Below are 15,896 nucleotides of genomic sequence, written 5' to 3'. Positions count from 1 at the left end.
CATTAGCTACCCTCCAATCCACAGGAACTGATCCGGAACCTATTGAACATTGGAAAATGATCACCAATGGGTCCACAATTTCTAGAGCCACCGCCTTGAGTACCCTGGGATGCAGACCATCAGGCCCTGGGGATTTATCAGTCCCATCAGTCTACCCAATACTAATTCTCGCCTAATGCAAATTTATTTCAGTTCCTCTGTCTCCCTTGATCCTCTGTCCACTAGTACATCTGGGAGATTGTTTGTGTCTTCCTTAGTGAAGACAGATCCGAAGTACCTGTTCAACTCTTCTGCCATTTCCTTGTTACCCATAATAATTTCTGCCTTCAAGGGACCCACATTTGTCTTTACTAATCTTTTTTTCTTAACATACCTAAAGAAGAAGCTTTTACTGTCCTTCTTTATAATCTTGACCAGCTTTGCTTCGTACCTCATCTTTTCAGCCCGTATTGCCCTTTTTGCTATCTTCTGTTGTCCTTTGAAAGTTGCCCACTCCTCTGGCTTCCCGCTACTCTTTGCTATCTTATACATCTTTTGTTTTAGTATTATTCCATCTCTAACATCCCTTGTCAGCCACGGTTGCCTCTTACTCCCCTTAGAATCTTTCTTCCTCTTTGGAATGAAAGATCTTGCATCTTTTGGATTATGCCCAGAAATTCCTGCCCTTGCTGTTCCACTATCATTCCTGCTAGGATCCTTTTCCATTAGACCCTGGCCAGCTCCTCTCTCATGCCTTCATAGTCCCTTTTGTTCAACTGCAACACTGACATTCCTGGTTTAACCTTCTCCCTCTCAAATTGCAGATGTGACTTGCAACTTGAAGATATTAGAGAGAATTTGAAAACATATGAGAATTTCAAAATCAGCCTTGTTTTGCATAAAACAAATGTAGCTGTTGAATAATCCTCAGTAAAAGAGTAAAAGTGCAGGGAAAGTCAGCTAAAGGGAGGGGTTTGTTGGATTAATACTCTAAAACTACTTTGCCATGCCACTTCCCTACATTCAACTGTCCAATTTAAATATATCCTCCTTTTCCAGACTAAATTCCTTGACTTCCTGATAAGTGTTCAAATTGTTCCACTGTAAATTATTTAAAGATGTTAATAACATTGTTCAAATGTGTAATGTTAAATTCTCAAGTTATAATGGGGTGCTGCAATGGCTTCAATTTTCTGGTTTGGGGAGAGAAAAAGGTGGTCAGAAGCTATGTTCCAGTTCACTATCAATTAAGGCCTGTTGAAAATGGAAATAAGTATACAGACCAGACTCAGATGTAAATGTTTAACCTGCTTTAATTCACTATCCAGACACATAAAAATACAAGTATAAAATCAGTATAATTAACTCTGACTCCTGTTGTACATGTTGACTTTTCAGCTAAATTTCCAGAGGCAAGTTAAGCACGCGGAGAAAACAAATTCAACATAACTGAGCCAATTTCATTAAATTAACACTAGATTCTTTTTCATTCACATTCAGGAGACTGAATACATCACCAAAAGTTACATTAGTAGTTACTCACATCTCTGAGCAGTACAACATAATGACTCCAGTACTTTGGACATTAAATGCAAAGTCCTTTGAACAACTTGAAATCTTGTAATCAGAAGAGAGGACAAGCTAGGATTTTACAGATAATAGCAATTAATTTTCACAACACCAATTAACCCACAAACATGTTTCTTACCTGAACTTTGGAGCGTCAATCCTGAGAGATCTTCATTTAAAGAAAAGTCAAAAATTAGTATCAATTTTATTTTATCTAAATTTTATAATATCTAAATAAATATGCTTATGTACTTCAATGATTACTTTTTCAAATAAATGTTAAATAATACTTGAGAATGCAATAAATTTTATAAAACTGATTGATACCAATAATGCACTGAAATACACTCACCATGCGGAGTCCATGGCAGTCTGCAGAGATAGGTGCCCAGGATGAAGTCAAGACCAATGATACCATAATAAACAGCACACACGATATATAATTGTGCTTTGGTTATTAATTGTTGATAAACCCATTCAATTTATTTAACTTAAAACTCATATTTCACCACCAAATACCAATATAATCTAACATATTGGAAGTACATAATGCAAAGATCTGGAAATTTAATTGGTCTCTACTCCCACTTGCAAATTACAAAACCACAACCGTTATCTAATTTATGCAGCAATTCCTGAACTATATATAATTAGCCATTGAAGTAACTTGTTTCTAATAGTGTATATTGCTTTAATTTATTGCCTGAATTTTGTACGTCAGGGTATGTGTTGTGTGTCTTTTCTACACATAAAACCCAAATCAGATTACAAAACTCCATTACCATCAGTAATTTAAGATTTTTGTAGATTATATTATATATGGATTTAAAAAATTTAAACATGGCTCTCAAAAGCCTCAGGGTTCTACTAAAAGCAGCCAATAAAAGGTAAAACTTCTGTAAGATAACAACCTTGACTGCAAATGACAGTAATATAGTTTATATCCCAACTTTATACCATAGTACTTACATATTTTGTTCAAGGAATAATTTTTAAAAGTTGTGTTTCAGAATATCCATACCAAAAAGTTAGTATATGTAGAAAGTGGGAAAACTTTAGATAGAGCTGCACTGTATGATCAACAGATCTCAAAATAAAATACTGATAATGAAAAGAGACAAATGTCTTAAGAATAATATGACATGCACATTTAACATGAGCAATAATTATTAAACAGTTTTATTTTCTCAGTAAATGACACATTAACCAAAATTAGTCAGTATAGCTATGGCATAAAGACTAAGTACAACGAACAGAGATGAATAAAGCAGGTATGTTGAGAGTAATCTTTACAAATATTTATCAGCATGGAACAAAGTCACCAAAGTTACACTTTTCTAACAAAACATGAAAATAAGAGATGACTACTGATTTCCAAATGAATGGATATCAAAGAAAAGCTAATAATTCTCTTATTTGGCTGTTTATTTTAACCAACAGCAATAATGCTGCATAATGCATCCAAATAATACAAGTTCATGTTTGTGAATGGGAAATAATGACACTGGCATACTATATTGGAGTGATCCTAATGACTAAATATGCCATTAGGTTAGTCAATGATATGATAGCGCACAAGGAGGAAAAGAAATCCAGTCGAACCAGTTATGGAGTTGTGGGCAAGTTAATTAAGACAGCAAGATAAATTAGTTAGAAATGATTATGAATGCGAATAAACAAATGGTAAAAAAATTATGCATAGAGTACAGAGTACAGAATACACTGGGAAATGTGCAATAAAAATAAACAAATAAATTTAAGGATGATCAAAAGCAAAATAAAATTCTAGATGCTGGTAATCTGAAATGAAACTCAACATGGAATTTAGCATGGCAGTCTCAACACGTCACCTATCCATGTTCTCCTGGGATGTTGCCTGACCCGCTGAGCTATCCCAGCTTTTTGTGTCTTTCCAGGGAATTTAACCTCAACCATCCTTTCCACAGTGTTGTTATTTTGTAAATCATCATCTACAGTTCCTTGTGTCTGACAAAATAATGAAGGCATATCTGATGTCAAGAGGTGAGGGCTACACTTACACAGGTTAAGGATTAGTTCGTAGATAGAAAACTGACAGACAGTAGAAAATAAAAGGGTAATTCTCCATATTACAGAGTGCAACTAGTGGTCTCAAGAGTCTGTGTTTGTTGCTTAACATTAACGTAAATAATCTCCATCAATGTCAACAAAGAACATAGCAAGAGTAAAATATTGTATAAACTTGCTGACAATACAAAGTTAGGTAGGAAAACAAGACAAGAAAGTAACGTCTCCAGAAGAAAGTAGCCCCACTGAGCGATTGGTTAATAGGATGGCAGTTGTAAAATGGAGAATTGCAAAATTATCCAATTTGATTGGAAGAATGGAAAATAATTTTGAGATATGAAACTGCAATTCAGTGGGACTTCAAAATTGCTGTTATGAATCAAAAAAGTTAACATGCAAATACATAAAACAATTAATGGTGTTTTTGTCTTTTTGGCAAAATGATTATCAGTGAAAGTATAAGGAAGTCTTTTCTTGCATTGATATATGGAGCTTAGGAAGGTGATATATGTCTGGAATGCTTTGTACAGTTTGGATCTCTTTTCTCATGGCAAGATATACTTGCTTTAAAGAATGTTCAGCAAAGGTTCCCTTGATTGTTTCCTCAGTCAGAAATGTCACCTGGAGAGGAGATTTTGTTACAAACCCCAACACACACTTGAGTTTGGAAGTGAAACAACAAACTACAAAAAAAATTTAGAGGGGGTTGTTAAAGTTGATGCTGATTCTTTGTTTCCGTTGACTAGAATGTCGAGGACCAGAGATCGTGCTCTCATGAGAAGTGGTTGATGTTGAAAAGTAGAAACGCCTTCATTCGGAGAACTGAAATTTTTTTTAGTTTGCTTCCCCATCGGCTTGACAATTATGATATGTTTCTTTACACCATGAGAATAAAATGATATAGGGAATGGGCCACAAATCAGTTGATGCCAAAGGTTAGCTATGATTTATTAAATGGCAGGGGAGGCTTAATGGGTTGTTTGGATAACAACTCCTCCTATTTCGTGTGATTTATGTTAGAGAAAGCAATGATACAATTGTTTCTGCTCTGAGCATAAACTGTCACAACTTTGCATTAAAGGAGGAACTTCAACACTGGCAAATTTGGTCTTCTGCATATTCTCTCAAAAAGACCGATGTATTTTGGAAGCCACAGGAAGTTTAGAATACGTGTATCAAGTCTACCAATGTGTTTTCCAGAAAAAAGTGTATTTTCCTCCGTCGCCACTTTGTAACAAAATTTAATTTCAGTAATGTGTAAATCATGCACAAATTGAAAGCATTTGACTGAATTGGCATACCAGTCTCTAATGCAATATAGCAATAAATCTCAAATTAAATTAAATCAAAATATGATACACATCAGCAACAATTTAATATAAAACTGAAGTGGGTGGTTTTTGTGTTTAATGATTCAGATTTTTTGAATTCTAACCATTTTCATACCTGTCATGTCTTGCTTACATATAGAAATAACATAACCACAAGGAGACAAAAAATATTTTGTCCTATCTTCAATTTTGATCATTCCCTCACCTCAACCATGACTTGATTTTCTCAACTTGAAGCAAAATAGTACAAAGGTCATCATCATCCCTTTGACCAGTTCTTACACCATCTTAAACTCCACATATGTTATCCTCTACACAATACTCCTCCACATATATTTACAGTGTTGAAATCAAGGTTCAGTATTGCATTTAATTTCTAGTCTAGAACTGCAAAACAATATTTTTTTCTTTCTATAGCTTGCAAAGTTTACAACAAAATGTGTGGTCAACTAACTGCTCTTGAACTCGTCTTTATTCATGTCGAACCAGAAACCTCTTGCTTTCAAGACATGGCTTCTCACTGAAGTTTTGCAAAAGTAAAAAATAAGTAAGTCTTATTGCAGGGAAACCTTAGAGAAACAGCATGGAAACAGGCCCTTCGGCCCACCGTGCCCATGCCGACCGCTGATTACCCGATATCACTGGTTCTGTTTTCTATTCCCTACACATTGGGTGTAATTATCTAGCCACAAGTGTGTAATTAGTAATAGCAAATATGAAATTTTACTGACAAAAGTTGATATTAGTATAAAAGCATAGCAAGTAAAAAAACCCTTACCAATGCCAGGAGAAACCACACGCTCATAGTGATAAGGGTTCACGCAGACACTGTCACATTTCAGGTCAAATGCATACTGACAATATTTTACATGTTTGAGTTCATTTTTGTGAAGATCAGGCCATCTCCAGAGCCTAGCGTAAATCACATGTGGAAAACCTTTACGTCCAGCAACCTGGGGAAGAATAATTATTTTTATACAATAGTATTCACCAACTGTACAATAGCTAATTTATGTTAATATAAACTTGGAACTTCAATGACAAAAATGAATAATCAGGCCATTTGAAAAACACACTAAAATAAGTCATAGCAATTCATCACATTATTGAAATATTTAATGGCTACCGAAAACAAACCTTGCCCTGTCACGGTTTGATATAATTTAAGACATGATTTACTATATCAGATTTCTCTCCTCTTAAAGGTTTGCTAACTCTTTCTTGTACTATTTCTCATGCTTTATTTAAAATTCTTGTTCCAAATGAACTTTCTCCTTGCATGTTGATTAAGCAGTAAATGGTAGAAAGATAGGCTCTAAAATACAACAGAAACATACTGAAATTGTAGCAAGCGCACACAAGAACAAGTTTAGGCTCCATTAGGACTGCATTACACTGTCACAGCTTTGGGTCAAAAATGAACCAAAGAGATAAATTCCAAAGGTGATACATAAGGATGCAAGTGGCCAACTATGATCTCAAGGAGCCCTGATAGAAAATGAAGTGAATGGATATCAGGTGGAAAATACTCCAATGGCTGGAATCATACCTTGAATAAAGGAAGATGGCATGGGTGCTGGAGGTCAATCATCCCAACCCCAGTGTATCACTGCAGCAGATCTTCAGGTCAGCATCTTAGGCTAATCTTCAGCTGTTTCTTCCATTGCAATGTCAGAGGTGGGGGATGTTTGTTGATGATGGTATAATGTTCAATTCAGTTTGCAACTCCTCAGCAAATTGAAGAGTCCATGCCTGCACACACCAGAACCTAGAAACATGCAGGCATGGGCTGATAAGTGGCAAAAAACATGTGTGCCACGGAAGGTCAAGGCACTGTCACCAACAAAAACAGAGTCTATTCACCTACCCTACCCAGAGTCTATTCACTTTCAATGGCATTACCCACAAGGCATTCCCCAACATCAACATCCTACAGGTCACCAGTGACTAGAAACTCAGATTGAAAAGCCATAGAAACACCATGATTACAAAAACAAGTCAGAGATTGGGTTCCCTATGGTGGCCAACTGATACCTCAAAGGCTTCCCATCAAAAATGGCACAATTCATGGAACATTCTTTGCTTGAATGGTTGAGGACAGCTCCAACATCACTCAAGAAGCTTGACAGCGTTCAAATCAGAAAGGAGTAAACATTATCACTAGCAAAAGATATTCTGGACAAACTACTGGGATTATAGGCTGGACCTAAATGAAGTGGCTACAGAAATAGCCAGAAACCAGAAGCACTGTTTGGCTGTAATCCACCAAAATTCACATTCCAGAGAATTGGAATAACACAAATCTAAGACAACTGTTCAAGAAAGGCACAGTGGCGCAGTGGTAGACATGCTGCCTTACAATGCCAGAAGCCCGGGTTCGATCCTTACTACGGATGCTTCCATATGGAGTTGAGACATTCTCCCCGTGAACACGTGGGTTTTCTTCGGGTGCTCCAATTTCCTCCCACATTCCAAAGTCGTGCAGGTTTGTAGGTTAATTGGCTTCAGTAAATTGTCCCTGATGTGTAGGAACTAATGGACGGGTGATCATTGGTCAGCACAGGCTTGATGGGCTGAAGGGTCTGACTCCACGCTGTATCTCTAAACTAAACTAAAACGTGAGACAAAGCAATAAAACTACAGGCCAGATTGCCTAATCACATCAGCAAATTAAGTTTAAAAAAGATCAAAGTGCATTTGCTTTTATGCTCAGGATTCTAGCATCTGCAGTCTCGTGTCATCATTGGAAAAAAACTGCTGGAATTCTTTATGAAGGAGGTAATTATAGGACACTTAGTAAAATCATAAATCAGGCAGAGTCAACAAAGTTTCATGTGGGAAATCATGTTTGATGAATTTGCAAGAGGTCTTTTGAAGATAAAACAAATAGAATAAATAAGTGGTAACTAGTATATATACTGTGTCATAAAACTGTTAATGTAGCATACTTGGCAGTACCCGTCTAATAGATTTTTCAGGCGATTGGATGTTATTATGAATTCTCCACATGCTTTCCATTCACTATTTTTTAAAGGAATTATGTTACATAGTAGAATAATAGACATTCCCTCTGGAAGGTGACTCCGGACTATCAAAGCCGCCACAGCCAGACATAAAAACAGCTTTTTTCCCCGAGTAGTACCTCAACACAACAGCCAAAAGTCTGTAGCGCCCTTGTGCTCTGGTATTTTATTTATTTCTTCATTAACCAAATAATTCCGTTAAAAAGGTGTTTAAATTATAATGTTTTATTTTCAATTGTCTACTGTATATCGTGTTGTTATTTGCAAGCAAAGCACCAAGGCAAATTCCTTGTATGTATACCTGGCTAATAAAATTTAATTAATTCAATTCCCTCTAGGTTTTAAGGGTGCTTAGGAACCAAGTCACGTCAAGTCAAGTTTATTTGTCACATACTACACAAGTGCAGTGAAATGAAAGTGGCAATGCCTGCGGATTGTGCAAAAAAAGAATTACAGTTACAGCATATAATTAAAGTTAATACAGAAAGACAAAATTTAGTCCCTGGAGTTATAATAGTTAACAGTCCTGATGGCCTGTGGGAAGAAACTCCGTCTCATCCTCTCCGTTTTCACAGCATGACAGCGGAGGCGTTTGCCTGACCGTAGCAGCTGGAACAGTCCGTTGCTGGGGTGGCAGGGGTCCCTCATAATCTTGCTTGCTCTCGATCTACACTTCCTGATGTATAGGTCCTGCAGGGGGACGAGTGTAGTTCCCATGGTGCGTTCTGCCGAATGCACTACTCTCTGCAGGGCCATCCTGTCCTGGGCAGAGCTGTTCCCAAGAGAGCTGCGGATATCAGGGACCCGTTTGTCGAAAGAGAGGGTCATAAATATCACCGGGTTCCCCAGATGCCAAACCATCAGGATTTCCGAATAGTTAAATAGCAAATTATCAGAATTTTACTGTATCTGGTTTTCCAGAAAGCATTTAATAAAGTGTTACATAAAAGAATAGGTCCCAGCAGCATGTTTGAATGTAATATTGATGGCAATGGAAATGGAAGTGGCTAGCTAAAAGAAACCAAATAATTCAGTTAAAAATATGTTTTGCAGATTACAGATCGCAGATCAATAAGTCATGAAGCACCATTGGGATCAGTGATGGAGCCTCAACTGTTTATAATGTATATTGATGATGTGAATGAAGAAACAAAATATTGTGTCCCAAACTTGGAGGCACAGGAGACTGCAGATACTGTAGAGGAAAATTGACAATCAATATTTCTGGTTGAGACACTTTCATCTGGACTGATAAAGTGAAGAGGAAGTAGCCAGTATAGAGGCGGGGGGAGGAGTCTAGTAAGAAGTACCAAGTGATATGTGAGTACAGCTAGGGAGAGGTGATTAGTAGATAACAGTCTAGTTTGGGTGAGAAGGGTGAAGATACCTTAAATAACTCTCTTTCGTTTTGCATTAGCATCTTCTGTGGAAGACACAAAGCACCTACAAGGAGATGTTGATTGGTTAAGTGTGTGGGCAAAAAGTCAGCAGATGAAATATAATATGGGAAAATTAAAAGTTATTCAATTTGGATGGATGAATGAAATTAAATTTATAAAGTGCTGCAGAGCAAAGGAATCTGGACATCTTAATGAATTAAATCCGACACACATTGAAGACAAGTAATTAAAAGGCAAATGGAACATTGGGTTTAATTGTAAAGGACGTGGGGAAACCGATACAAGCTTACAGGGCACTGGTGAGATCACACTTGAAGGATTCTACGTCATTTTTGCCTCCATATTTAATGGAGAATATGCTTGCATTGGCGGCAGCGGACAGAAGTTTCACTTGACTGATTCCTAGGATGAAGTGGTTGATTTAAGAGAAAAGATTCTGCATGTTCTGCATATACTCTTTGGAGTTTGGAAAACAGTGACAATAAATTATTAAAATATAAGATTCTACGGTGGATTTCCCTGGTGGGTGCCATGAGGACATGTCCCTCAATGAGGAGATTTAGGGAGCAGTCTTGGAGTAACGAGTCATCCATTTTTGATGATGAAGAGAAATAACTTTGCTCAATGCATTGTGAACCTTTGGAACGGACACAGAGTCACTGTATTTATTTAAGGTGTAGATAGACAAATAGTTAACTGCACGGAAGTTGAGGGGTGTGGGACAAGAATGGGAAAATAGTGTAGTTATTTGTCTAGGGTACTTCTGTCATCTCCAAGATTTGTGATTTCTACTGTCATGGACAAAAACAGCAAATTTGATAGAATACTGCTGTCAGCACACCATCCTGACTTGGAACTGTATTATTGTTCCTTCACTATCACTTGATCTAAATCCTGAAAATCCCAAAACAAATGCATTTTTGAATACCTTCACCAAAATAAGTGCAGATTACTAAACATCACCTTTTCAAGGTCAACCAAGGATATACATTAAAGCCTACATTCTGTAAAGCCTACATTCCAAGAATTGAAATTTAAAAAGACTTGATTGACCCAATTCAGTTTACTCAAAGATGGTGGTCCTATTTAGAGGAGGTTATTGTCCTGTAACTTATAGAAATAACTCAAATCTTTGATAATATTCCTCACAAAACAGTGCACAGAGTCTTTGATTATTTTCATAACAGTGAGATCTTTGATAAGTAGAGGTGAAAGGTTACTAATTGCAGAAGGAATGGCAAGGTTGAAGTTGCAATTAGATCAGCCATGATATCCAGCGGAGCATGATTGACAGCTTACTCCTGGCTCCTTCAAATGCTTGTAAATGGTTAATATGTGGATCAGTTGTGTTTTTGCAATAATCCGAACATGTACGGGAAGATTTGATATTGGCATCACCTTTGCTTCAAAACTTAGATTAGCAATTTAGTCAGAAGTTCAATGCAAACCATTCAAATGAACAGGAGAGAAAGAGAGCGTGCGCAAAAGAGCATTGATCACGCATCAATTATTGTACAAGATAAAAGGAGAAAATTACATTCTCCATGAACAGAGCTGAATGATGGATGATTGACATGGATGATTTGAAGAATAATTTGAAGATATTAACAGACTCTAAACGTAACATGTTCAACTACAACAAATCTTATTAACGAAGATTGTTGTACTCCATGCAAGGATGTTCTGATAAAAATTTACAGAACTCTTGATCAGTGACAGAACTCTTGATCAGATGAATTGCAACCAGAGCTTGAGGCTTAACTGCAGCCTCAGAGAAGATAAAGGCTGGAGAAATTGAAGTTTTTCAGGCTTGCAAAAAAGTAACAACCGAGAGAATCCTTAAAACACCAGATAGGAAATCAAATAGAAGATATGACTGGAACAAGAAACATTGGCCAAATGCAGCAAACTTGCAACTGAGAAGTATGTAAAGGCAATGGCAAACTTGCATCTGAGAAGTATGTAACTGACACATAGGGTTTGTGGTTCGATATCCCGGAATGAAGTAAGCCAATAGCTTATACTAATAATTTAGGGATCGGGAATTTAAATACAATCCGAGAACTTGTAAATGGCGCCAAAATATGGCGACTCATGTATGTGTGATCAATGCAAAAATAATTTCACAATGCAGTGCACATGTGATAATAAATCACCATTGAACCTTTGCTTTTCCTTTAAGATCAAGAGAAAAACTCAGGAAAACCATGGCCATTATGATATCGGATAGGAAGATCAGTTTGGTACATGATATCAGTTGTCCTTACTCAGTTCGCCATACTCCAGTCTTGTATCAAACTGAAAGGTTCTTAACTGCAATCACACAAAATCTAGTAAGCTTCATGGATGTACAGAACAACTGTGGATGGAGGAGTTAAAATGGAAGAGGTTCACGTGCACCTCCTTTAACCATATCTACTGCATCTGGGGTTCCTGATGTGGGGTCCTGTTTACCGGCAAGACAAAGAGTAGACTTGGCAACCATTTCACCGAATACTTACGCGCAGTCCGCCAAGGCTTTCTGGATCTCCTGGTTGCTAACTATTTTAACTCTAATTCCTATTCCCATACTTTTCTGTCCTGGGCTTCCTCCATTGCTAGAGTGAGGCCACATGCAAATTGGAGGGACAGCACATCATATTTTGCTTGGGTAGCTTGCAATCCAGCGCATGAATGTTGAAACCTCTAATTTTAAGGAACTTTTACAAACACTCACCTGCCCTCGTTCATTCCCCTTCCTCCTCTAAAAGTTGGTTAACCAGTTCCAAAGTTTACAACGAGGTGTCCCTCTTGGGATCACACTGTCCCTAACCAACGATCAGCCTATCAGGGACCCTCCCTGCCTGAGGTCATCTGATGCTAACCCTTATTTTTCTTAGTTTTTCCTGCAACCAGTTCTCACACCCCCTGCCCCTGCCCCCCCCCCCCCTCACCATCTCCCACAATCAGTCTGAAGAAGGGTCCCAACCCAAAACGTCAATTTTCTCCAATTTTCTCCAGAGATGCTGCCTGACTCAGAGTTACTCCAGCATTTTGGCATTTTGTGTTTATCTTTGGCCATCTTCTGTGTTTTAATCAGCTGGTTGCTTGCTCATTTAGTAGAATCATAGTTGATTCTCTTACCTTAATGCCACTTTCCTGCACTAAGCCTGCACTAAGCACAAAAGTAGGTGGTTTTACAGACAGTGAAGATTGTTGTGAATAATTGCAGCAGGATCTCGATCAATTAGCCAGGTGGGCTGAGGAATGGTTGATGGAGTTTAATACAGAAGTGTGAGGTGTTGCATTTTGGGACATCTAACAAGGACAGGACCAACACAGTGAATTGTAGGCCTCTGGGGAGTGTTGTATAGCAGAGGGATCTAGAAGTGTGGGTGCATGGTTCCTTGAAGGTCGAGTCACAGGTAGATAAGGTGGTCAAAAAGGCTTTTGGCACATTGTACTTCATCAGTCAGAGTATAGAGTATAGAAGTTGGGAGGTCATGTTGCAGCTGTATAAAACGTTGATGAGACCGCATTTAGGATATTGTGTTCAGTTCTGGGCACCATGTGATAGGAAAGATATTGTCAAGCTTGAAAGGGTTCAGAGAAGATTTACGAGGACATTGCCAGGACTAGAGTGTGAGCTGTAGGGAGAGGTTGAGTAGGCTGGGTCTCTATTCCTTGGAGTGCAGGAGGATGAGGGGTGATCTTATTGAGGTGTTTAAAATCATGAGAGGAATAGATCGGGTGGATGCACAGTCTCTTGCCCAGAGAAGGTGAATCAAGGACCAGAAGACATAGGTTTAAGGCAAAGGGGAAAAGATTTCATAGGAATCTGAGGGGTAACTTTTTCCACACAGAGGGTGGTGGATGTATGGAACAAGCTGCCAGATGAGGCAGTTGAGGCTGGGACTATCCCAACGTTTAAGAAACAGTTAGACAGGTACATGGATAGGACAGGTTTGGAGGGATATGGACCAAGCACAGGCAGGTGGGACTAGTGTAGCTGGGACATGTTGGCCGGTGTGGGCAAGTTTGGTTGAAGGGCCTGTTTCTACACTGTATCATTCGATGACTCTAAGCCTGTATACTTGATTCTTTAATATTTAAAGTTCTACCAATGAAATTCTAATCAGTATGATTAGTCTGGATGCTTTCACTGGGGCAGCATGGTGGCACAGCGATAGACTTGCTGCCTTACAGCGCCAGAGACCCAGTTTCGAACCTGATTATGGGTGCTGTCTGTACGGTGTTTGTACGTTCTCCCCGTGACCGCATGGGTTTTATCCGGGAGCTCTGGTTTCCTCCCACATTCCAAAGACGTAAAGGGTTGGAGGTTAATTGGCTTTGGTAAAAATTGTATATCATCCCCAGGGTGTAAGATAGTGCTAGTGTACGGGGACCGTTGGTCTACACGGACCCGGTGGGCCGATGCCCGTTTCCATGCTGTTTCTCTAAACTAAACTAATCCCAATTTAGGTCACTTTCCTCGACATGCTCATCTTTCAGAACACCGGTTTCTACTTTTAAAATGCATACTTCTGATCTTGGGGCACTTGTGAAGCCAATTATTATAATTCCTGAAATATCTTTGAGAAGCCATCATCTTGAACAGATGTGTGTTATGTAGTGATGGTATGTCCATGGTGCAGAAAATATTTCATATTCATGCCATTATATGGCTTATCTGGCAGAATGGCTTACTAGGCCACATCAAATCTATATATATTACAAAAACTCTCTGTCCGTATGCATGTGTGTTTGTGCTAAGCATACCTTTTATGGTTCGCACAGCCAAAACGTTACACCATAGCGCCACCATTTTTGCACCACCTTACTCACCATTATCCTGGGCATAATATGTAACAATTCTCATTCAAATTGAACCTACATTTTTAAAGCTAGAGCGATTTTAAAGTTTAAAAATTCACTTTCTAACCCATTTCCTGAAACTCCTCAGCGTATGACGTCACAATGCTCCAAGTTCCACTTCATTTGCTCCTCACTCGCCAAAACAAGATGGCCGCCGGCAGCGCCACCGCCCGTCCGTGCTCAGTCCTTCCCTCTCCCCTCGCCTGGCCCCGGCCTCTCGCCCGGTCTCAGTAGTTCCCTCCCCCCTCTCCTGTCCCCTGGCCTCAGTCGTTCCCTCGCCCCTCTCACCTCGCTTCTCGCCCGGCCCCACCCTCGGCCCCTCGCCCAGCCTCAGTCGTTCCCTCGCCCATCTCTCTCCCCTCCCCTCTCGCCCGGCCCCTGCGGAGACTCGCACGTCGGCAATCAGTGTTGAATGCACGGGCACTGGTAAGTGCTTTTTGCAGCCAACGGCTCCACGGAGGGTAGTTGGCATGGCGGCCGAGTGGGTGGAGGGGAGGGTGGGGGTAGGGAGTGGGGGGAGGAGGGGGAGAGTGGGGGCGGGGGGAAGGGGTCGGGGAGAGTGGGGGCAGGGGGAGGAGGGGTGGAGGGAACCGTGGGGGTGGGGGGGACAGAAGAGAGTGGGGAGGAGGGGAAAGTGGGGGTGGGGGATGGAGGGGAAAGTGGGGGTGGGGGAGGGAGAGAGGTGGGGGTCAGGAGAGGGGGAGGGGGGAATAGGGCTCACTCAGTGACGACACCCTTTCCCCTTCCCTGTCCCCCCTCTACGATGAATGGGCCCAACGGGTCCACTTGGTCTAGTGGTATTTAAAAATCACAGACACTGTCTTGGTCCTGGAAACATGTACAGGCTAGACCAGCAGGTTTTCTTCAAGGAGAGCAGGTGGATTCTCAGATAATTTAAGTTTCAGAGCCACTAATTCAGACTGGGAGCACACTTTTAGATGATTGGAATAGGTTAAATTACTAGTACTGTATTCCGTGGTGTTTAAATTAAGTGGTTTGTGATTGAAGCTTTCAAGAATATTAACCATACGGCAGGAGAGAAATTCCCAGTCATTGAGACGTCTGTTCATAAGTTTATAAGTGATAGGAGCACAATTAGGCCATTCGGCCCATCGATTACTCCGCCATTCAATCATGGCTGATCTATCTTTCCCTCTGATGCCCATTCTCTCTTGCCCAGAGTAAGGGAATCGAGGACTAGAGAGCATAGGTTCAGATTTAATAGGAATCTGAGGGGTAACTTTTTCACACAAAGGGTGGTGGGTATATGGAACAAGCTGCCAGATGAGGTAGTTGAGACTGGGACTATCCCAACATTTAAGAAACAGTTAGGCAGGTACATGGATTGGATAGGTTTGGAGGGGTATGGACCAAGCGCAAGCAGGTGGGACTAGTGTAGCTGGGACATGTTGGCTGGTGTGGGCAAGTTGGACTGAAGGGCTGTTTCCACATTGTGTCACTCTACGACTCCAACTGTGACTCAGAAGCCTTGATCTTAATTAAAGTCAGCAAAAATTAATTGACAACTTCCAAAGAATTAATTGTCGAAAAATATATATATATTACCTGAAGTAAAAATGTACAACTGTCTATAAACACACCAGAAGGTTTGAACAGGCCATTCTTCCAACTACATGGTTTCTTCTATAGAGACACAATAGACTGCAGATGCTGAAATCTGCAGGGAAAAAAAC

The 15,896-nt window shown here is 39.7% G+C and overlaps 1 protein-coding gene across 3 annotated transcripts in view; it reads right to left on the bottom strand.

The window, feature by feature from the left end:
* Positions 1-15,896, bottom strand: part of smad4b (SMAD family member 4b) — a 75,813-nt gene that overhangs the window by 36,205 nt on the left and 23,712 nt on the right. For 2 of the 3 annotated variants that reach the window (XM_078421037.1, XM_078420955.1), the window contains 2 exons: positions 5,704-5,878; positions 1,688-1,717 (listed from right to left, as the gene is read on the bottom strand). In XM_078421037.1, the coding sequence (XP_078277163.1) occupies positions 1,688-1,717; positions 5,704-5,878 (205 nt within the window). Of the gene's footprint in view, positions 1-1,687; positions 1,718-5,703; positions 5,879-6,474; positions 6,694-15,896 lie in introns of all 3 variants that reach the window. The other variant, XM_078421113.1, reaches the window with a different exon arrangement.

The sequence above is a fragment of the Rhinoraja longicauda genome, chromosome 1, assembly GCF_053455715.1.
Source record: "Rhinoraja longicauda isolate Sanriku21f chromosome 1, sRhiLon1.1, whole genome shotgun sequence".
Classification (NCBI taxonomy): Eukaryota; Metazoa; Chordata; class Chondrichthyes; order Rajiformes; family Arhynchobatidae; genus Rhinoraja; species Rhinoraja longicauda.
This window is presented reverse-complemented; position numbering and strand designations above follow the sequence as displayed.